The sequence below is a fragment of the Nannospalax galili genome, unplaced genomic scaffold (genome assembly GCF_000622305.1).
Source record: "Nannospalax galili isolate Female #2095 unplaced genomic scaffold, S.galili_v1.0 scaffold456, whole genome shotgun sequence".
Lineage (NCBI taxonomy): Eukaryota > Metazoa > Chordata > Mammalia > Rodentia > Spalacidae > Nannospalax > Nannospalax galili.
Genome location: NW_008337055.1, coordinates 1,098,188 through 1,122,354, shown reverse-complemented (window position 1 = coordinate 1,122,354; position 24,167 = coordinate 1,098,188). Strand labels below are relative to the sequence as shown.

The 24,167-nt window shown below is 47.6% G+C and overlaps 1 protein-coding gene across 3 annotated transcripts in view; it reads left to right on the top strand.

Annotated features, from left to right (window-relative positions):
• The window catches only part of Carmil1 (capping protein regulator and myosin 1 linker 1), a 295,091-nt gene that overhangs the window by 127,281 nt on the left and 143,643 nt on the right, over window positions 1-24,167 (top strand). For all 3 annotated transcript variants that reach the window (XM_029563000.1, XM_008831899.3, XM_008831900.3), the window contains exons 5-8: window positions 2,371-2,492; window positions 15,210-15,307; window positions 15,645-15,715; window positions 15,969-16,042. In XM_029563000.1, coding sequence (XP_029418860.1) covers window positions 2,371-2,492; window positions 15,210-15,307; window positions 15,645-15,715; window positions 15,969-16,042 — 365 coding nt within the window. The remainder of the gene's footprint in view (window positions 1-2,370; window positions 2,493-15,209; window positions 15,308-15,644; window positions 15,716-15,968; window positions 16,043-24,167) is intronic.

The window sequence follows — 24,167 nt, the reverse complement described above, 5'->3', positions numbered from 1 at the left end:
TCTGCCTCCCAAATGCTGGGATTAAAGGTGTGTATCATCACACCTGGCTGATTTTGATTATTCTTATTTTCACTTTGACTAATTTAAGGAAAATCTAAAGCAAAATTCAAGTGTTGCTTTGTTACTCCAACTGTACCTGGAATTCCATTTTCGTATTTTTATGTGCGCTGGGGAATTACAGGAAGTAACTGAAGATACTTTGACTCTGTGATAATCCACAAGGACTGTATTGTCTATAGGACCTTTAGAGTTAAGACAATGTCCTCAATTTTAAAAACTCATCAGAATCTATTCTTTTCTTGTGAAATGTGCACACCTTAACCCGCTGTCCCCTTTGCTGGTGGATTGAAGCCTGTTTATGGCACGCTCTGTGGAACCTGCCCCTGCCCTTCCTGGTGTAAGTCTCGGGCATCTGTGACTGCCATCAAACCCAACACAAGATTGTATTACCCCGCTGCTCTGACATCTTCCTCTCCAAGTCTCTTCTCTTCTTAGACAGGTTTATAAGCACAGGCAAAAGAAAGCATTGCATAAGGGTTTTCTTTTTTTAAAAAATATTTCATTGATTATTTTTATTTTATGTGTATGCGTGTATTGCTTGCATGAAAGTAAGTGCACCCGTGTCATGCAATGCCTGAGGAGGTCAGAAGAGGCTGTCGGATCCCCTGGAACTGGAGTTATGGGCAGTTGTTAGCTGTCATGTGGGTGCTGGGATTCAAACCCAGGTCTTCTGCAAGAACAGTCATTGTTCTTAACTGCTGAGCCATCTCTCCAGCCCAGGGTTCTTATCTTAAAAACATACCAAAAAAAGAACATATCCTACTGCCCTGGCACTCAGAGAAAGCTGTGACTGCCCGGGGAAGCAGACTGCAGACCGTCAGGCTTGGGAGATACAGTTCAGGACAGACAGAATCTGGCTTGAATGTGGGAAAGGTGGTCAAGCCACCTGGCAGGTCTGTTCCAGTCAGCATGGCCTTTGGGACACACTTTTGTTCCCTGATGCTGCCATCACCCTTTGACCTGGTACCTGAGTTCATGTGTTTCAGGCACAGTTTCATTGTGTACACCTCCGTGACCTCGTCCAGTCCTCTGTCGATGGACACCCTCCCGCTTTCATTTCTGTTGTGATAAAATATTCTCACAAAAAGCAAGTTAGGGGAGAAAGAGTTTATTTGACTTTATTTGATTCCAGGTTGTAGCCCATTATTGTGGGGACATCAGGTGGGAACTTAAAGCTTCACATCCACAGTTGAGAGCAGAGAGAGTCAAGCCTGGATCCTGGCTTGCTTGGCCATGCGCAGCTCAATTTCCCTGGTCTTACAGCGTGTAAGAGCCCTTGCCCAGGGAATAGTGCTTCCCACAATGAGCAGGCCTTCCTTTATCAATCAACAATCAAGACAGCCACCACCAGACATGTCCACAGGCCAACCTCATCTAGATAATTCCACATTAAGACTCTATTCCAGGGCTGGAGAGATGGCTCAGTAGTTAAGAGCACTGACTGCCCTTGCAGAGGACCCAGGTACAGTTCCTGGCCCCCACATGATGCCTAACCACCATCCATAACTCTATTTCCATGGGATCTGATGTCCCGCCTCTAGCCTCTGTGGGTATTGTACAACATTGGTGCACTTATACACAGGCAGGCAAAAAACACATACATATAAAAAGATGCTCTCCTCAGGCAATTCTTGGTTGTATCAAGTTGACAGTTCACACTAACCAACACAGATGCCTAGGCCGGATCCATTTCCTGACTGTTTTGAATAGTGCGTCAGTAAATGCAGGTGCATAAATGCCTCTGTGGTGTGTTGGCTTAGTGTCCTTCAAGTGAGTGGTGGTTTGAATGAGAATGTTCCCCGTTGGCTCCAAGTAGTTGGACATTTTGTCTCCAGTTAGCAGTGCTGTTTTGGGAGGCCTTCAGAGGTGTGCCCGTGCCAGAGGACACACGTTGCTGAAGGCAGGTGTTGAGAGTTCTTAAGCCTTGCCTTGCTGTCTCCTGTGCCTACTTGAAGATGCGAGTCCTTCACTTCCTGCTCCAGCCACCCCTGTTGCCGTGCCTCCCCCCACCATGATGGACTCTGATCCCTCTGGAACTGTAAGCTCAAATAAACTCTTCCTTCTATAAGTTCCCTTGGTCACGGTATTTTATCACAGCAACAGGAAAGGAAATAATACAAAGTATGTACCCAAGAGTGTATCTGGGGCATACGGTGGTTATGGTCTTAGGTTTTCGAATAACCTCCACGGTGGCTGCTGGAGCGAGTGGAAATGCTTCTTGGAACGTGTGTCTCTGTGTCGCTACCTAGTTCGTGGCACTTTTGGAGACAGAGCTGGATTCCTCATCAGTGCCCTGCTTGCTCTTTGCAGATGGTTGTGGAGACAGAGAAGTGCTGCATTTCCATGAAGATGGCTTCCTCTGACGACGTGAGCGATGTGCTGGCTCACATCGGTACCTGCCTGCGGAGGATATTCCCAGGTCTCTCTCCACTGTGAGTTCTGGGGGAGGCTGTGGAGGGCAAAGACCTTAAAATCACAAATGTGAAAATGTCCTTTCCCTCCTTCCTCTTCTTCAGACCTCCATGGCCGCCTCCTCGTCCTTCCTCTCCAGGCTTCTTCCTCCTCCTCTTTTTCCTCCCCAGCTCCTCCTCTTTCTCTTACTCCTCCTTTCTTCTCAGGAAGGGAGAGTTGGGGGAGGAAGTCTTACTGTGTAAGCCAGGCTGGCCCTGGAACTCCTGCCTCAGCCTCCTGGTGGTGGGATTATAGGCATGAAGCACCACATCTGGTTTGGGACTGTGTGTTTTGGGTGGCGTGTCAGCTGCTGGAATGGCGTAGCGGTAGATTGGCTAAGGTTAAAACAACAAACAAAAACACCCAGTAGACAGATACTCTGTCAGAAAGCTCACCCACCAACCAGCGTGCTTTCCTCACAGAAGAACGTGTTACACAGATTGTGGAAATCCTCCCGTTACCCCCCACCCCCCGCATGTTGAGATGTGTTAGAGAGGCTGAGGCCTCCCAGACATGTAGGGTGGTCTGCAGTAGGCCTCTCTTGGTGGGAGGAGGGGAGTTCTGGTTGTTGTTGCCCTTTATGGAACAGGGAGGAAGGCGGAGGTAGGAAAAGGCTTTGCATCCTCACATCATGGGGACAGAGGGCTCAGTGGCGTTAGGGAGTCTTGCTTTGTGCTGAGGTGACCTGTTTGGCTCTCTTTGTGGGTCTTGGCCGGGTTTTCTTCCTTTCACGGGGTGAACATGCTCAGTGGGGTTGGCCTGTGCTTCCCTTTGAACCAGGATAGCTGGTTGCCGAGATTCCCCTATGTGCCTGGCGTCATGTCGGAACAAGGGAGGGAAGCTGGGGTGGCCCACTGCCTGTGTAGTCTCAGGTCTTGGCTGTCTTCAGGGCAAACGCTGACTGGCACGCGTTCCCAGATGTGCATGCTTGGAGAAGCGCAGGCCCGCAGGGGGGTTGTGGGTGAGAAGTGAGTCACAGAGTAGCTGTGGGGCGACACCGAGAAGGGAAACTTCCTTGAGAGCTGTTTGCACATCACTCTTGAAGGCAATGAGACAGCAGCTGTTCTCCCGTGCCAGCCGGGTTCTTGTCTCCAAGAATGAGGTGGGCAGACAGAGAAGGACGAACAGGTGGAGGATTTTATGAATATGGGTCAACAGGTCCCTGTGTAGTTCTGTAAACTCAGTGGAGCCGTGGGAGAGCGGGACTTTGTTAGCAGCAGGATGCTAACCCAGAGCTTGCAGACAGCTCTCACAGTCTCAGACTGGAGCAGTAGATTCCAGAGACTGGAGTCGCAGGTCCCCCAGCAGGAACCAGTTCCTGCCTGTAGCCACAGGTTGAGCCCTGGAGGCCAGAGCAGAGCAAGCCCCCTGCCTGTAGCTAGCCTTGGAGGCCAGAGCAGCCGTGGTGAGCCCTGTCTGAGGCTCTGCCTCAGGGACAGCAAGTCTGTCTCCAGCAAGTCTTGAAGGCAGGAGCGATCTTCTTTCTCTTCCTCCCCAAGGAGCGAGTGAGGAGTATGGTCAACCGAAACCTGTGCACCCTGTTTTATAGACCCAGGGGTCAGGGGCTGACTGGCTGAGTGTGTTCATAAGGGTTAGAATGGGACCAAGAAAGGGCCTTCAGGCCTTGCTGGAGATTCAACCAGGTGCCAAAATGACCACAGGTTGCAGGTACTCAAAGGAAGGGTGTCATTAGATGGTCTGCTGCCAGAAGTCTGAAGCGGTTTCTTTGCACAAGGGGCTGCTACCCTGACCTCTGCCCAGAGCTGTCCTGGTGCTGCCCTGGTAGATGATCACTGGTGGTAGTCTACCTTTGGTCGTCCTGGACAAAGCAGCCTGTTCCCCGTTCCGGTTGTACCAGAGTTTGTGTGTGTGTGTGTGTGTGTGTGTCTGTGTGTCTGTGTGTTTGTGTCTGTGTGTGTGTGTATGTGCCCATTTTTGTTCTTGCTTCTGGCTGCCACTTTGATGACAACAGGGAACCCTTCTATCCCGTATCAACATTAGGGACAGTCTGGGGACTCATGAGCTCCCCACAGCTCATTCCCTTCACCAGCCCCTCGCTGTCAGCCTCAGTAACCTCATGAGCCCCTCTATTAGTTACCTTCTGTTGCTGTGATAGAAACACTGACCAGAGCAACTTATAGAAGGAAGAGTTTATTTAGTTATGGCTCCAAGGGGCAGGCATGACGGCAGAGGTGGCTGGAGGAGGAGCGGACGCTAAGCTCTCACATCTTCAAGTAGGCATAGGAAACAAGAGAGCAACTCAAGATCCAGCAAGCCTTAAGAAGTCTCTAAGCCCGCCCCCAGTGACCTGCTTCCTCCAGCATGGCCACATCTTCTAAGACCTCCCAAAACAGCACCGCCAACTGGAGACAAAATATCCAAACACTTGGAAGCCTATGGGGTTCTGTCTCATTCAAACCACCACATCCCCCTTAATCTCTTAGGGCCCTCAACTCAGGCAAGCCCAGGGTTGGTTCTTTGGACACAAAAGAATTTCAGCACCTAGCCAGTACGAAGCGAAGGTGGGGTTTTATTAAAATAGAAATGGTGGGTGTGGTGGCGCACACCTTTGGTCCCAGCACTTGGAGGCAGAGGCAGGTGGATCTCTGTGAGTTTGAGGACAGCCTGGTTTACATAGTGAGTTCCAGGCCAGCTGAAAGGCAGACCCTATCTCAAAAAGACAGACAGAGAGAGAGAGAGAGAGAGAGAGAAAGACAGAGAGAGAGAGAGAGACAGACAGACAGACAGACTGACTCCTTGTGAAAGGACTGAAAACACACCTGAAAGCATGGGTGTGAACCCCTCAAAGACCTGCAGTTTATCAAAAGTTTAACTTATTTACTAATGTGCGTGCATATGTATGTTTACATATGTGGTCATTTTACTCCCGTGCCATTATATGTGTATAGAGGTCAGAGGACGACCTGAGGGAGTTGGTTCTCTCCTCTCTCTTTCTAGCACATGAGTCCTGGGGATCAAGCTCAGGTCTTCAGGCAGCAAGCACCTTTACCTACCGAGCCATCTAACCAACCCAAAAGCATTTGTAACTTAGATAAGGTCTTGCAGGGTCGTAGGGCACACTCAAGTGTGGGCATGGATTCCAAAGGAGACTCGGCTTAGTACTGGCCGCACACTCCATGTAGGTGGCTCTCAAGTTACATCTCAAAAGTTGCTAAGGAGCCTTTTCTCCCCCCCTCCCTTTTTGATATGTGTGTTGATGGGGGAACTTCAGAACTGCCTGGGCTTGGATTATAATCTTAAAGTAACACCAGGGATTCTGCTGAGATGCTTAGACAAGGTGCAGGATTGTAGCAAGAGAGAGGGACAGGCTGTGGGCAGCTGTTGATGATGCTGGAGTTCTTGTGAGCTGGTGAGGGGCCTAGGACTCCTGGGTCCCTCTCCTCTCCCAGGTCCCTGTAATTCCATCTGTCTGTCTGCTTCCACCTTCATTTTAACGATGTGTCTCTGTGTATGTGTTTTCTCCTTTCGGATCAGACTGACTCTGAGTTCCTTTTTTCCCTTTTATTAAGAGTAGGTCTCCCTAAGTCTGGGGTAGCTTTGAACTTTGATCTAGATCTCCTTCTGCCTCAGCTCCTCCCACCCCAGGTGCTCTGGGATCACACGCATGAGCCACTGCATCAGGCTTTATTTGTTTATTAATGTTCTAGGAACCTGGGGTGGGGTGAATTACCAGTTTTAATTTTGCTTTGGATTATCCATTTTTTCTTTAGAGAATATTGTTGAATAATATTCATGTAGATGTTACATTTCCCATGTAACCATGTGTAAAAATGTCCAGGTAATGATTAAACAACTATCCATTCATTCCTAGATAGGCAGTTAAGATATCTGCACCCACTCCTTAGTCCCTGGCATCTGTCTGCCCATGAGCTGCACTGCAGCCTCCAGTCTGGAGGGATCCACAGGGGTTCCTGGAGGCGCACACACTCAGTACTGCTAAAGAGAACTGCTTCCTGTCCCATGTAAAACCTTCCCACGTGGCCCATGACTGGCTTCGTGGTTTGCGGTCTCCTCAGTGCGAAGCTGCCTGGCCCTCAGGCCGCCTCAGCAGCTCTTGTTGGGTCCTTTGTTTTTTGTTTTGTTTCCCTTGCTCAGTTCAGACTCATTCTGCAGTGCGGTATCTCTGTAGCCAGTGTCTTCACCTCCAGCCTCCACCTGAGGATAGTTATCTTTGTATAGTTCCGGCAGCGTCTGTGTCTGGCAGAGTCTGTCATGACTCCTGCCGGATAACACTGAAATTGCATAGCTAGGCCCAGAAGAGAATTACTTTCCTCCCCATCAGCAGCCTATTCTGAAACACAGCTAGAGGTTCACGCTTTCATCCTCCTCACATAGACCCCTTCCCTGACAAGCTCCCACACATAGGCACCAGGAATCAGGTTTAACTGTGAACTGCCCTCTGCAGGCTCCCAGGGACGGCCCCACAGACTCAGCGGTGAGCAGTGAATATGGTGTGTGTACACAACTTTGTAGAGAAGCTGTGTGCTTATCACCATGTTCTTACTCATCTTCAATCTACCTGAAATACTGTCACTCAGGCCGGCCCCAAGGTTGCAGTAATCCTCTTGTCTTAGCCTTCCCAGCTGTTAAGATTACAGGTGTGAGCCACCATGTGCAGTCACCACACAAGGGTTTGGATGAACACAGCCTGTGGGAGTCGGTTCTCTCCTTCCACTATGTGGGACCAGGGGATCAAACCCATGATCTCAGGCTTGGCAGCAAGCCCTTTGAACTGCTGAGCCATCTTGCCAGGTGCCTAACCATCTCACTCGGTGCCTAACCAATAGAAAACAAGACCACATGGAGTTAGAATTCCTGGCTCTGCCATCAAACCACAGGCCCTTGAGCTGAGGTGACAGGAAGTAGCCGAGAGAGAGTGAATGGGCCCCAATCAGAGGTCCTGGAACACAAGCTGGTTTACTGGTGACATCCCCACAAGACGGACATGGTTCAGAGGAGAGAGCAGGGAAAGGGGTGATTCCGATGGAGATGCTGGTATGGGAGAAACTGTAGACACTGACATGGCGTCGCATCAAATACCTGGTTGGACTCGCCCTGCCTTTCTCTTTGCACTCAGCACACGCAGTAGTCTGTCACAATGAACACTGTTGTGGCTGCGGCCAGGCAGCCACGGGGCAGGGGAACCCGGCTGTGATGGGATTGGTTGCTGTGACCAGGGAGGGAGGCAGCGTGCTTCCCTGTACCCTTCCTTCCACCGTCCTAGAATCCCTAAGTCTAAGCTGATGGTAAGGGAAGAGTTTCCTGTGTATGAATAACAGAACCTACTAGATAAATCCATGCATCCTGCCCACAGAAAGCAGGAGACCTATGAACTGTACTTGGGGTACAGTTCAGGCTTAAAGCTGTTTGTTTGATCAGATACATCACCTTGGCCTGTCATGGGGACCTTGGCCCTCCCCGATTCATCCCCTCTCTTGTTTGGCCATTTCTGCCATAGGAGGCCCCTGTGCACAGGAATCGGAGGAGGCGGAGCCAGAACAGACCACAGTTTGGATAACACGTTCTTGGAGAATCTAGATTCAAGCTGGACACATCGTGCACACCCACGATCACTGTACTCTGTAGGTTGAGGCAGGGGGATTGCTATGAGTTAAAACTCAGCTCTTAATTTGAAGCAAGACCCTGTGTCAAAAAAAAAAAAAAAAAGCTGGGTGTGGTGGCACATGCCTTTAGTCCCATCACTCAGGAGGCAGAGGCAGGTGGATCTCTGTGAGTTCGAGGCCAGCCTGATCTCCATAGGGAATCCAGGTCAGCTGTGGCTACAGGGAGATCCTGTCTCAAGAATCTAAAAATACAAAAAAAAAAAAAAAAAAAAAAAAAGAATCTGTGAATGAAAACCATAGTTCCAAAACCTGAATTTCTGGTTTTACTTAAATATAATTATTTCCCCCCATTGTCTTGTTCTTTTATGTTTGTTTTAAAATTAGTATACAAAGTAATTTTTAAGTTAGCTACAAACTAGTACCAGAATAGAGACCCTGTAACAGGGTTCGGCCTTCTTGACCCTTTCATGGTGTGGTCTGCTTGAAGATTGACTGTTGGTATACGGCAACCATTTTCTTTACTGCTGGAATACAGTGATACTACTGTGAATTTCTTTATGAAGATAAGCATTGATTGAAGATGGAAAAATGAGGTTACTTTGAAAAAAAAAATGGCCTGATGGGAGCTCACATGAAAAGTGTTGGACCTGCTCTGAGGGTCCCCTCACTTTCCGAAGCAGCGGGCAGCCTGCTGTGCTGGGATCCGTATCATTAAACCATAAACCAGCCTGGCAAGATGGCTCAGCAGTTCAAAGGGCTTACTGCCAAGCCTGAGATCATGGGTTTGATCCCCTGGTCCCACGTAGTGGAAGGAGAGAACCGACTCCCACAGGTTGTCCACTGATCTCCATATGTACACTGTGGCCTGTGTGCCCACACCAGTGCACATACAACATAAGTAATTAAAAGTAAATAAAAGATGTTTGAAGCGTGACTATAAGGAGTCACTGCCTTGAATACCCATCGTCGTGGAGCTTTAACACCCTTACTCTCTGCAGATTAAAGCGATTTAGATGTAGTGAGACTCAGAGAAGGAGCTGTTAGACACATGGGGCTGTGCTCTTACCACATACAGCTGTGTTTTCGAGTCTTGCGTACACTGAATTTGTATAATCTGTCGTGATGCATTGTTAGGGCAGCCGCTGAGGGTTCCTAAGGCTTGGCTTTGCCTCTCACGGCCCCTGCTCTCGCAGCAAATGCTCTGTCTGCCTGGCATTCTCCCTGTGCAGGTGGCTCTGTGCTGTTTCTTATCTGCAGACAGAAAGCAGACTTCAGTGCCGTCCTGTCTGCACAGTCTAGAGAACACAGAGGCAACCGTTCCCGCTCTCTGGAAGCTTAACTCTTTATCTCTTATGGAAATGAATCTGTTCCATGAGACCCATTTAGCCCCTGAAATCTCAGCAGAAAAAGGAAGGTGTGAACTGTTAAAAGTGGAGCTGCTTGGAAAAGCCCAGATGGATGCCTCTGCTGAGTGGGCCGCACCGACGCCTGCACCAGCTGCTTTCGTTGGCTCACCCCCTTTTCTCTGGAGTATGAAGGTCCTGCTTGCTTTGAAGTAGAAACCTCTGCTTCCCAGATCCGCGTCTTTCGTTTTCCCCTCTATATTTTTAGGATGCCATCGGCACAGTCAGTTTTCTGTTGTAACAAAGCACCTTAGGCCAGACACTGCAAAGAAAAGAGGTTGACGTAGCTTACATTTTTTGATGCTGATTCCAAGGTTGGCTATCCTATCTCTCCAGCCTCTGGTGAGTATGAAGGTCCCCTTGGCTGCGTCACACTAGACAAAGAAACAGAAAGGGAAGTGGCCTCATGCAGAAGGGGCCAAGCATGTGGCGTGGTCTTGCTTTAGTTAACCTCCTTTCTAAAAATTAATCCCATGAAACCAGCATCAGTCTTGCTCCAGAGAGTGTTCCCCCATGACTTAGCTCCCTTCGGCCAGGCCCCACCCCTTAAAGGTCCTGCCCTCCTCAGTGTGGCGTGCTGGGTGACAACCTTTGGGAGGCACACGTGTGGAACCTCAGCAGCCGCCTTGAAGTCACTTGTCAGCAGCGTCATTCCCGCCCGTTTTCTTGCCTCTCAGATCTCTGTCCCTGGCGTCGCTGACGACGTGCGCCCTGCAGTTCTGGGAGACAAAGCAAGAACTTGTAAAGAGAAATGTGATCTTAGATAAAGTCAGACAAAAGCCCTGCTTGGTGTCAAAAGTGTGCGTAATTCAGCCACAGAGGTGCCTGAGCGGCTGCCAGAGTCCCTATTTCCTGGTGACACCTGCTTTCCAGCTTCAAAGTAGCCAGCAAATAATGTGGCTGATCTCTGGAATGATGGATTCGGATCCAAGTGAACCATTCCAAGTGGCTGGATTCTGGTTTAGTTGTGAATGTCTTTTTTAACGCTGGCATCCCCAAATTAAAGACCCCAGGGACAATTATAAGTGTTTTCAGGTGTAGTAAAGGGAAAAGAAAATGCTGGCCAGGTGTGGGGTGGTGCATGTCTTTCCCAGCACTTGGGAGGCAGAGGAATCTCTGTGAGTTTGAAGCCAGCCTGGTCTATATAGTGAGTTCCAGGCTAGCTGGGGCTAACATGGAGACCCTGTCTCCAAAAGATGGAAAAAAAAAGAAAAAATGTGCTATGTCTGTAGATCTTGTATGTTTCTGTAGAGGTGGGAGGATTGAAAGGCCTTGGAAGGCATTGAATATGCCTGGTTTTGCCTCTGTTCTAAGTGTGGCAAAGAGGTGGGAGGGCTGTTTTCAGTGCCAGCCGTCGGCGTGTGTTGAATGTTTGCTACGTGTTTGGATTGTCTGCGGGAGTAGAACAGATTCGCCCGGTGGCACGTCAGGTTCCAGAGCATTTTATCTGGAATTCGTCCATCAGAATATGAAAGTAACCTGATGGTTCTGTGTGTGTGGAAGGTGGTTGAAGTGTTTGAAGGATGTCTGAGAGCATGAGCAGAATTCCCCTCAAATCCCGGAAGAGGGCTGGCGAGGTGGCTCAGTGGGTAAAGGGGCTTGCTGCCAAGCCTCATGACTTGAGTTTGATCCCCGAAACCCACATAGTGAAAGGAGAGAGAGAATGCTCAAAAGGTGTCCCCTGACCTCACAAGTGCTTTGTGACCTCTCTCTCTCTCTCTCTCTCTCTCTCTCTCTCTCTCCACACAGACACACACACAAACATAAAAAATACCTAGCAAGCTGTGAGTATGATGGTGCTTAATTGTAGGCACCGGGGAAGCTGAGGCGGGAGGATAGAGAGTTCAAAGCCACCCTGGACTACAGAGATTCTGCCTCAGAAAGCCCAGACCAAACCCAAACAACAGCAAACTCCACTGAAGACACTAAACTATGTTCAATAAGACATAGGTTGAGCACTCGTAATCTGAAAATTTAAAACTCCAAACTTTGGAGATGCCAACTTGATGTTATAAATTGAAAAAGATCTGTATCTTGAACTGTGTGTGCAGCTGAGGTGTATGTATGTGTGTGGTGTGTGCACACATGTGTTCCTGTGCATGTACTCTCAGAGGCCAGAGGAGGGCTTGGAGTGTCCTGGTCCATCACGCTCTACTTTTCTTCTTTTGAGTCAGGGTCTCTCACTAAACCAAGAGCTAGGTTAGAGACCAGCAAGCCTCAGCAACCCTCCTGAATCTACCCAACCACAGTGAGGCGGTTATAGACACACGGAGACCACGTCCAGGTTATTCATGGGTGCTGGGAATTTGAACTCAGGTCCTCAGACTTGGGCAGGAAGTGCTCTTACTCTCTGAGTCATCTTTCCAGCCCCACCTTAACATGAACTTTCTTCTGTGCACATTTTATTAAAGGTACTGCATAATGGACTGGAGAGATGGCTCAGTGGTTAAGAGCAGTGACTGCTCTTACAGAGAACCTGGGTTCAATTCTCAGCACCCACATGATGGCTAACAACCATCTGCAACTCTAGTTCCAGGGGGATTCCAGCACCCTCTTCTGACCTCCATGGACATTGCACAACACAGGTGCACTTGCATACATGCAGGCAGTGTACTCATACACATAAAATAAAAATAACAAAATACTTTTAAAAAATTTTTAAAAAGAGATGGGCTTCTATGTAACCCAAGCTGGCCCCAAATTCACTACATAGTAGATGGTGCCTCAGAACTCCCAGCCCCCCTGGCTTCACCTCCCAAATGCTGGGATTCCACTGCTCCTGGCCTTGGATTTGGTTGTACATATTTTGGCTCTTTCTCCATCCCCTTCCATCTCCCACTAACCGTAACCCCCAGGCCCATGGTGCCCATCTCTTCTCGAGGCCTTGTCTGTGTCCTCTACTCCTTCTGTCCCCAGTGTTTCTCTGGCATGCCTGCCTGGAAGCCCCTCAGTCTGTACCCAGCAGAGTGTCCTTTCTCCATACACGTTGGAGCCCTTGAAGGTTTCAGGAGAAACCCCTCAGTTGTTCAGCTTACCGCCTTCAAGCATCAGCTGTTCAGCTTACCGCCTTCAAGCATCCGTGATTTTCTCTCTCTGCAGGGGCTCCTTCCAGTCCTGGGGACATCTTCCCTATTTCTTGGGGCACTTGCCCACCATCGTGCAGCTGAGCGTGTCCAGGATTGTCCGCTCACATCTTCTCCTCTTTGTGGTCTTCCATGGTACCTCATTGTCCTGACAGTGAAATCTGGAGCCTTAGTTCCTTAGTTTAACTGATGAGACTCCCCATGCATGGCCAGGGCCCTGCTTAGCCCTGACCCTCTGGGGCCTCTCCCTTTCCCACACTTTCTGTTGACTGTTTGAACTACACTGAGTGTCTGGTGAGTCCGAACTTCATTGTATCCACAGATTTGCTGGCTCCAGACTTCCACCTCTTACCCATCTATACCTAATGAGCCCTTCATGCCCTTCAAGTCTTTGTGTACATGTCTAGGTTGAGCATTCCTAACTGCAAAATTCTACATCTGAAATGCTCTGAAATCTGAAGCCTTTTGAACAAACGTTGCTTGAATGCAGCCCCAGGCATTCCAAGCATGGTTTTCTCAGTCTGCAGTGAACAACCCTGCCAGAAGAGGAACAGCACCATTCGTCCATCCACTCCACACTTTGTATTAACTCTAACCTACTTTAGTAAGTGTTCCCCACCCTCCCAGCTCTCTCACTGAGCTTCTCTGTAGCTCTGCTGGGCCCTGGTGCTTTCTCTCTGGCTCAGCCCTACTGAGCCACTTGCAACAATCCTCCTGCCACAGTCTCCCAAGTGCTGAGATCCAGGTGTGCCCCACCATGCCCAGGCTGTCAGTTTCTTTTAATAGATTTCTACCTTTGTGAATGTATTAGTTACTTTTCTGTTACTGTGATTTAAAAAAAAAAACAACTTGTAGACGAGGAGTTTATTTTGGTTTAAGATTCCAGAGCTTGAGTTCAAAATGGGAGCTGTGGGGTGGGGCAAGGGGCGGGGGTGAGGGAGTGCATGGCCAGATGGCGGCTGGCGGAGGAAGGTGGGACGGACATATCTCAAGCTCACACAGGAATTGGAGAGAACAAACTTGAAGTGGGACGAGGTTATAACCTCTCAAAGCCCACCCCCAGTGACGTGGAAGAGGACGTAACCTCTCAAAGACATATTTCCTTTAGCAAGGCTGTGCGTCCTAAAGAGTCCACAACCTTTCCAAACAGTGCCGTGACCTTGCAGCCACATGTTCAAATGCATGAGCCTATGGGGGCATTGCTTATTTAGACCATAACAGTGAACATGGATTTTGTTCACAGCCTAGTACCTGGAACTTCCCAATATGTGGTAGGCCTTTAGCAAATCTGGGTCAAGTCATAAGTTCAGAAGTTACTCATTAAATGATGACATAATAAGGTTAACACCATCAGCTAATATTTTTTGAGAGTCTACCATGTAGCAGTTGTTCTCACAATGTGTGCTTATTTCTGGTCTCCTCTGTGAGACGGCTTTCCTTACCTTGTTACTTCTATACCATGAATAATGAGACTGGAGAGGCAGGCTGTGTGTGTTTGTGTGTGTGTGTGTGTGTGTGTGTGTGTGTGGTGTCTAAGTGTGGGTACAGCGCCTGAGGACGTCAGAAGAGGGTGTTGGGTCCTCTGGAATCATAGGCAGTTGTGAGCTGCCTGATGTGGGTGCTGGGAGCTGAACTAGGGTCTGCAGGAGCAGGGGATGCTGTTAACTGCAGAATCGTCTCTCTAGCCTCCAGGCTGCAGTTTTCTCCTCTACATAAAGTCAGCAGGAGCTTTGTTAGGTTCTGAGGAAGATGAGTTGGGACGAGTGGGATCCAGACATGGCCCCTGAAGACCCACAGTGCAGTGTACAGAGGCAGGGAGCTGATATTTCAGCAAATGTGAGTCTATTGATGGACACTTGCACAGGGCTCTGTGGATGGACTTAGAGGAGATTTGTATTTTAATTCTTTTTTTTCTTTTTTGAGACAGGGTCTCCCTGTAGCCCTAGCTATCCTGGAACTCACTATGTAGACCAGGCTGGCCTTGAACTCACAGAGATCCGCCTGCCTCTGCCTCCCAAGTGCTGGGACTACAGGCGTGCGCCACCACGACCGGCTGTATTTTAATTCTTTAAGGCTCACAATATGTGTTTAGTAGAGACATAATATAATAATTCATTAAATAAAACTCTGTGTGTGGGGGGGGGTTCTTTTTATGGTAGGGTCTCATGTAGCCCAGGATAAGGTTGAACTTCTGATTCTCAGGCCTCCACCTCTCCACTTCACAAATTTGGGATTATAGGTGTACACCACCTTTTCTGGCTTATGTGGTGCTAGGGATGGAATCCAGGGCCGATGTACGCTAGGGATGCATTCCACCAGCTGAGCTGCAGCCCTAGAACACTGTTTCCTAACTATCGTAACTAAAATTTCACACTAGAAAACAACTAAACTGTGAAAATGAATTGCATTTTTATCCCTGTATCTGCAGAAGGAGGTGGCGGTGTTGCCATTAGGTTCCTCTGTATCTCCATCTCCCTGGTGCCAAGCAATGGAATTATTTTGACCAGAATTGGAATAACACCCACCTCTGATTTAAAGAATAAAAAAGAGCATAGTAGAAAATAAAAATCTATGTATTGTTGCAAAATCTTGATTTTTGAAATCTATTTTCTGTGCTAACCTTTCAGGAGAGTCATGAAGAAAGTTTCCGTGGAACCATCTGAGCGTCTGGCCAGCCTTCAGGCCCTGTGGGATAGCCAGACCGTGCCTGAGCCTGGCCCTTGTGGTAAGCATGCATTTTAAGGCCTAAAATGTAGGGGTGGGGTGCCCGTCCCCCTGCCAGGAAGCAGAGTCTATTCCTGGTGTGCTATTGCAGAGGTACAATTAGTTTCAAGGTGTAATTAGCTTGCTCAGACTTTGCACTGGTGGACAGAAGTCCTAAATTCAAGCTCATTTGCAGCTCGCTGTGCGTGCACTGCGGATGGGGGAGAACCCTTGCTGCTGCTCTAAATGGGAAAGATAATCAGATTGCCAACAGCAGCCAGACTTAAGCTTTAAAATTGTGCTTTCACGGCCATTTTGCTGAGGGCCTGTCAACACCACATTTCTGCTTCATGTTTCAGGTGGGTTCTCTCACATGTATGCGTGCATGTGTGACTGGCTGGGCTTTTCATACAGGGAAGAAGTACAGTGGGTAAGTAAGAGTCTGTGTACATGCGTGTACGTGTGCCAGCGGGGACGTGTGAGTCTGTGTACACACACAGCCAGTAAGAATTCTCTTTCCCCTCTCCTTGTCTCCCCTTTCTCCGTTATTTTGTTTAAATCGTCCTTGCTCAGATTACTCAGAACTCTGCCTGTGTCCTTACCCACTTCTCTGCGTTTGTGTGGCATAGCTTCTCCGTTTATGTCCAGGAATTAATTTTCTGAATGAATTCTGCTTCAAATAGGATGTGGATACAATTTATCTGACACAAGACACCAGGGAACTGAACTTACAGGACTTCAGTCATCTGGAGCACAGGTGAGCCCAGCCTTCCTCTCCTTCCTTCATCCTGTGCCTGTCCCCAGCTGTGGCTCTCTGTTACCACGTGGGACATGCGTGACTTCCGGAGAATCCTTTGATGGGGGAAGCAGGAATCTTTAAGAGTTCTGCTTTGCCTTGCAGGGGACAGTTTCGAATCTGCTTGTTACCATGGGCAGCTTGTAGAGATGCGTGTCTGTGCCTGAGTTTATAGTTTATATTGACAAAATGACCTGAAATTTACTGTAGGGATAATATAATTCTTAGGATCTTATAGTAGCTCATGAAAGTCCATTTAGGGGCTGGAGAGATGGCTCAGCAGCCAAGAGCACTTGCTGCTCTTGTAGAGGGCCTGGGTTCAGTTCCCACCACCCATGCTGGGCAGCTCACAATCTTCTGCACAAACACACATATTCACACCCAGAAACACACACATACAAATATTAAAAATGATAAAAAATAAAATTTAAAATTCCATTAGATTTACTCTGTTTATAAAATATAATGCTATTGGACCAAATTATTACTTCTTACATTATTTCTATGATGAACGTTAATGTTTCATTTCTAAGAACTCTTGTTCAGGATGACTGGGGAGTCACTTTGTGTGTGTGTGTGTGTGTGTGTGTGAGTGTGTGTGTGTGTGTGTGGTATATGGTGTGTATGCACATATATTGGTGAAAATCTTTTTGTCAGTGATATTGATAATAAACCTGTTGCAGGTTATTGAGAGACGCTTTCTGAATCTTTCCTCTCCTAACTTGAATGTCTTCAGGCTGATGGCTCACGTGATCTGGGACCCAGAGAACAATCTTAAATGTGCCTCTTTCTGTCTGAGAGAGCAGATCTGTGAAAAAGTTTCGGTGTCTAGCAGGCCACACGCCTTGGTTCCCTCAGAATATCCTGGCCCACTGCCCACTCCCCCTCCATAAGCTGCTGTCTGTTGTGGGTGAGCACATGGCAGGTGCATTCTGGTGAACCCCGGCACATTAGGTCTTTTCTCTCCAGAATTAAGAGAAATCTGGGGATCGAGCTGTGTGTGTGGCACCATGTGGACATTTGGTTGTTGCTGAGAAGAGGTGCTACTGCTTCCTGGCACCAGCCTCTCCTCCCGAAGGACACCACTGAGATGTGTCCTCCCCCTGCAGGGCAGGAAGTGCTAGATACCCACAAAGCCTCCTGAGAAGTCTTAGCCAGCTGAATGACAGACAAGGAATGCATGTGCTGGGCAGACACACCTCCCCTTTGCCGGGGTCTGGGGCGTGGAGACTCTGCAGGGTCTGAGGTTGGTGAGCTCAGCTTCTTGTTCCTAGGCTGGATTTGCTTCTGTTGAGGGATCAGCTGTTTCCTGCTGTTTAGAGCTGTCCCCCTCCTCCTCATGAAGGGAGGGAGTTTTACTCTCAAATTTAGGCAAGATGATTGCTGTGTGGCTCATAAAAAAGTGATCTGAGAAAGGAAAGGGAAAATGTTTTATTTATAAGTATTTTCCAATAAAATAGGAATGTTGCCTGTGGAATGAGATAGACTCTCTTAGGCCTACAGAGTCAGGGATCAATGGTTTTGTCCCTAGGATCCCTTTATTATAATTTTAGAAATGATCGGTTGATTGTTACATAGGCCCTATGTTGGAGGTAAGTGTATTACAATTTAAAATTCAGAAATATTTCAGTCAGACATGGTGGCTGATGCTTGTAATCCCCAAACTCCAGAGGCCGAAGCAGGAGAATTTCCGTGAGTTCAAACCCAGCCTGGGCTCAATAGTGAGTTCCAAGCCACCCTTGGTTAAAGAGTGGGATCCAGTTTCAAGAAGGAAAGATGAGAGAGAGAGAGGAGAAAGGAGTGAAAGAAGGAAGAGAAGACAGGAGAGAGAGAGAGAGAGAGAGAGAGAGAGAGAGAGAGAGAGAGAGGAGAGAGGAGAGAGGAGACAAAGGAGAGGGAGGAGGAAGGAGGCCATGAGTAGATAGAACGGGTGGATAGAAGGGAAGATTTGTTCATCTTAGCCTTTTGCTTTTGACTGAGATCAAGTGTAGCATTAGTGGTAGAACCTTTACCTGACATGTAAGGGGCCCTGGGTTCAATCCCAGCACCACAAGTATTTAAAAAAAAAACCCAAAAAACCAAGAAACCTATATGTTATCATAGATACCGGTTTTTGAAAAATGACTATCTCCCCCCAAGTAAATGAGCCGGATGGCTGGCATCAGATGACCTCCGTACAGGTCTCTGTAGTGTCTGATTAAGAGAAGACCTGATCTTCCCATCTCCCTCTGCATCATATCTGTTGTATTTGTTTTGACTGAACTGTGTAACAAGAACCCAGTCCTCTACAGGGTACAGTCAGCAGGACTCGCTCGTAGTGTTTCCTGTGACTGGGAGTGGTGTTCTTGCTACCCCACCAGCACCCACTCCCCCGTGGGCTCTTAAAGATCAGCTGCAATGCACCCTCTGAAACCAGGCCATGAGTGTTCTTGTATTATGTTGCATTGAAGTCCGTTTGGCTGATCTTGTCCTTTGGGACTTCCCCACACGGGGTTTTGTGCTTTGGTCACTTAGAAAACATTGGTTCACTGGATTGTACACAGCTTCCAAGTACCAGTAGCAATAAGTAAATAAATAAATAAATAAATAAATTTGTTAACTAGGACCACTAATCCTTTTAAAAAAAATTTTTAAGCTGGGTGGTGGTGCGTTCCTTTAATCCCAACACTTGGGAGGCAAAGGCAGGTGGATATCTGTGAGTTCAAGGCCAGCCTTGTCTATATGGAGTGTTCTAGGCCAGCTGGGGCTACAGGGAGACCCTGTCTCAAAAAGACCCCCCCCCAAAAAAATCCCCCAACTTTAGGACCCAGTGGCAATTTAAAGTTTTCCAAAGTTTAATTTTTTTTCCCCAGAAATGTATAATTTTACTATAGGGAAAATAGCAAAACAAAACAAACCAGTCCATGGAGATGGGTTGGTGGGTACAGGGCTTGCTGTCAAGCATGAGGCTCTGAGTTTGGATCCCCAGAACCCACATAAAAACTCAGGTGCTGCAGTGTTCCTGTGGTGAGATGGGAGGCAGGGGCAGGAAAATCCCTGACAGCTTGGGGGCTAGCCTGGTATACGCAATGTCAAGCAACAGGAGACCAGTGTCCTAATTTTGTTTCTGTTGCCGTGATGACAGAAGGCAACATAGCACAGAAAGGGTTGATGTTGGCTTATAATTCCATGTTACAGTCTGTCACTGTGGTCGCATCAAGGTGGGAACTTAGAACAGCTGGTCACATCATATTCAGTCAAGAGCAGAGGGAAATAAGTCCATTCGTGATAGTGCTCCTCTTACTTTCTCTGCTCTTACAGAGCCCAGACCCAAAGCCCACATTCAGGGTGTGTCTTCCCACCTCAGTTAACCGAATTAGGAACAGACATTATCAAGGAACATGCCGGCTGGCCACTGAAAAGACGCAGTTCTTCCCCGAAGCTCTTCCTAGGTGATTCTCCATTGTGACAGGTGAACAATCAAAGGCAGCCATCATACCCTGTCTTAAGGTGGATGTCAGGGACCGATGTTGTCCTCTGTCCTCGACACATGAGCTGTGGCACGTGGGTGCCCCCTCACAATTAGAAATAATGCCATCAGGTGATTTCCTTGAAGAGACTACCTTATATTTGAGAGTAAATGTCAGCCCATCCTCAATCTGAATACCAGTAGTTTGTCTTTTTTTTTACATATGAAGAAAAGGAGTTATTATTGCCTACGATTTGCATCAACTCATAGATATTTTATTCTAAGGCAGTTTTCTCTTTGAGACATACATACTGATATTTATTTATTTATTTATTTATTTATTTATTTATTTATTTATTTAATGACTGTATTGCCTGCATATATTATAGTCTGTGATCTGCAAATGCCCCAAACAGACAAACAGACAGGTGAGTCTGGAGAAGGAAGATAGATTTATTACGTTTGGGCTACACTCTTTCCTAAAGAGTCTGAGAGTAGCACCGAGCCTAAGCACTCTGGCTCCTTTTATATTGATCATGTTGCTGGCAAGCAAGCAGAATACAGAAGCTAATCACTGAGCTTTAAGCTTGAACAGACATTATCAAGGAAATACATAAGAAAATACAATTTTCCATCCAAACCTCTGACCCGAACCATAGTACATCTGCATACCTTCCTCCTCATTGATAAACAGACATTATCAATCTTACTATTTACCTTGCCTTTACTGGTCACAAAGTTCCCTCGAAGGGGATTTTGTTGTGTAGCAATTGTATACTAGAAACAAAAATTTCCCTAAGTCTTCCAACCAGAAAGGGGTTTGTTAGCAACAATTACTATTTTGCAGAAGCAAGCCAAGCATAACCTACAGAAGCCATAAATCAGCAGTTAGCAGGAGCACTCTAGGACACTCTGACCTGTTGCCAAGACAACCAGGGTCCAGTTGGCATTCTCATACCGTGGGCCAACAGCCTGATAAGTTCAGAAACTAGAGTCAGCCTAAACTTTAACATGGTGTAGCTGTGGTCAGGAAGGTGCACTCTTACACATATCTGTAAGTGTCATACAGTGCCCTTGAAGGTCAGAAGAGGGCATCGAATCCTCTGGATCTGGAGTTACTGAGGACTGTGAGCCACCATGTGGGTGCTGGGAACTGAACCCGGGTCCTCTGCAAGAGCACCCTGTACTCTTAACCGCTGTACCATCTCTCCAGGCCCCACCCTTCCCAGTTTATAACACAGAATGTTAAAAGGGATTCATTCAGGTGCCTGAAGGTACTAAGATGAGTGGCTCGTGCTTCTTCATCAAGAACATTCCAGATCAAAACTGACGTTTGTTTAAAACTGTGACTGTGTCAGTGGGAGATGAGGGCTTCAGAGCATCGCGGACTACCCTGAAGCTGTTGCTTGTTCCACACACGTACACATGGCAACAGGGAAAGAAGGACAAGCTTGTTTTCGTATTATTATTATATGATCTGAGCATGGGAAACCCCGAGTGGCTCTCCAGGACCCCAGAAGAGCATGGGCCACCTTTACAGAGCGCGTGTCCTGTGGGACTGGTAGCACTGAAGGGCATTGTAGAGCAAAGCCAGCTCACTTCACGCTTCTTTCTGTGTCACGGCCTTAGTGATTGTTGTGCTGTTAGTACGTTATGCAGAGTCAGGGCTAAGCTTTCCCCACCATCCACTGGGCTAATCGTCTGCTGGTCCTCAAAAGGAAACTGAGGAAGCCGTGTCTGCACCGAGGTCAAGACCGTCCGATTCCTGAACTTAGGTTTGCTGATTTCAGAGATGGAGAGTTTAAAGTTTCTCTGCAAACACCGAATTAATAAACAGAGGAAAATCACCCGTTCTTTTTTGCTCCATTAAAGAACTAAAAAGACTATTTGGGACCAGGTGTGGTAACTCGTGCCTTTAATTTCAGCACCCAGGAGGCAGAAGCAGACAGATTTCTGTGAGTTCAAGGCCAGCCAGGGCTACATGGTGTGACTGTCATGAAAAGAAAGACTCTTTCATCATAGACAGTCACACCCACACTGGATAATAACTGTTTTTAGACTTTGTGAGCCAGACAGGTGCTGTTGCAATTACAGAAGGTCCTGACTGGGATGGTTTCACTTAAAGACCTCTTAACTGTCCAAGGATGTGAAAGCAATTCTCACTCAATAGAAACCATACTGCAAACTGATTTCGAGCTTTTCCTGGACTGGGGTATGTGTATGACTCACTCTCTCCATTCAAGTTCATGAATTTCTCTCTCTCTCTCTCTCTCTCTCTCTCTGTTTCTCTCTCCCCCCTTCTCCCCCCCTCCCTATTTTTCCTTTTCTTTCCCATGGCTCTTATACTCTGGACCAGTCTTCTGCCATAGTGGGGTAAGCCTCCAGGTATATTCTTGGCATCCACTGCTGGACCCATCCTCTTAACCCCTGGAGAGGATTAGTAATTAGCAACTGCTTGGAAAAATGCCTTCTCAGTTATTATTTTTAGGTTCCAACATTTCATCGTAGCGTGTGTGTGTGTTTGCTTAAGTATGCCCTTACAGTTTATTCTGGCTTAGTTAATGGTGTGCCAAGAAGAGGCATAGACAGGAAAAGCTTCGTTTACCCATTTCTCATGGGGCGTCTGGAAGGCCTTCGAGCCGCCTGTTAGAAATGTAATTACACTGTAATTTGATGTGGCAGGGACTGATGAGGGCAGTCATGCAGTCAAAGCAAAAAAGAATATATAACTTTGAACTCATTGATTTCTCCGCCCAGAAGACTTTTAGCAGGAACTAGTCTCCTTAATCCTGTGAAGATGGTTGGACACGCATCACTGAGTTTAATCGTGGCTGAGAGAGTCCTGCCTGTTGTCCTATTTCTTGCTCACGAAGGTGACATTCATTAGCCCAGGAGCTGCAAGAGCGAGTTCTATGAGACATTGTGTGGCAGGGTGGCTGTGAGGGTGCCGGCCTGTTCTTTCCTGCCTGAACCCCATTTCTCCTCTCTCCTGGAGGTGGTGGTGGCGGGGTGCAGGATCCAGCTTTTGATTCTTTTTCTAAATGTCTCTGAATTTTTTAAATTGTGGACTCCAGTGTGGGCCAGACAAGCTCCGTCGGGCATGCAACATGATGGTATGTTTTCGAACACTGACTTGATGCTGGGACTCGTTGTTACTGAAGTTCTCTCATGTACTTTGTGTGTATATGTGTTTAGTACTGAACCTAATGCCTCTGTACTATAGCACATGTGTGTGATTTATAAATAGGTGCCAGTGGGGCGTGCTCACAGTCCTTTGCTGTTAGGAATGGACAGTTAGGAGATTTAAATAATTTTTAAAACTTTATTATTTGTGTTTGTGTGCATACATGCATGATGTATGTGCGGGTAGGCATGTGCCAGGACATACATGTGGAACCAGAGGACAGGTTGTGGCGTTGGCTCTCTCCTTCTACTTTTACGTGAGTTCTGAGAATTAGATCCAGCTTGTCCGGCTTATACCTTTTTACCTACTGAGCTGGTCCATGACCAGAAGACTTTTAAAGTGCCTCTGACGGCCCCTAAGGCATCTGAGGACAGTTTCCGGCATTTGGAACCTTCACAAAGTTAACATGTCACCCAGCTAGTGAGCCAATAGCACATGGGACATGCCTCTGTGTAAACCAGGAAACCCAGGAAACCAGGAAGGGATCTCTCCTTTGCAAGAGTCTCATGTACCCCAGGCTAGCCTTGAACTCAGCTGTGTAACTGAGGGTGCCCTTGAACTCTTGATCTTTCTGCCTGTACCTCCCCAGTGCTCTGGATTACAGGCATGATCCACTCTGCCCAGTTTGTGTAGCACTCTGCCATCTTAGCCACAGCCCCAACCTTTTTTGTTTGTTTTTTTTTTTTTCTTCACGTGTATGTGCATGCGTGCGTGCGTGCGTGCACACATGTGAAGGCCTGAGGTGATGTTGGATGTCTTCCTAGATCAGTCTTTACCATATCCTTTGAGACAGTCTCTCAGTCAAACCCAGAACTCACCCCTAAGGCCAGTCTTACTAGCCAGCTTGCTCTGGCAGTGTGGGGAGGGGGAGAGATGAGAGGCTAAAATTAAGGCTGGCCACTATGCCCACTGGCATTTAGGTGCATGATGAGGATACAAACTCTCATCTTCGACAAGCGCTTTAAACACCAAACATCTCCCTAATCCCATTTTTAACTTCTTAAAGCTTTTCATTTTCCATTTACAAAGTAGATATGATGATGCTTACATTGTCCCCCAAAAGGCTGTCCGATGACTGTGCCGGGAAGGCAGTGCTCCGGTGGCACTTTCCCTGACTGTCCACACATGGCTGTTCTGTGTGTGCATGAAGTGTGGAGAGTGATGAGCCCTGGTGTTCTTGCACAGACCGCCTCCTCTGAGCCTACAGATGCTTGATAGGGTTATGGGGGAGATCTTCCCTCTCGTGGTGTTTGTGTAGATGCACCGAAACGTGCCCATGATTCCCCGCGCTGTATTGTGGTATCGTGTGCTTTTCCCATCTTGGACATCCTGTAACCTGATGCACATCTTTGAGTCTGTCAATTGTTTCTGTTTATTTAACACTCCTGCTGTCAGTCACAGGGGCTAGAGAGATGACTCAGCAGTTAGGAACACTTGTTCCTGCAGAGGATCCA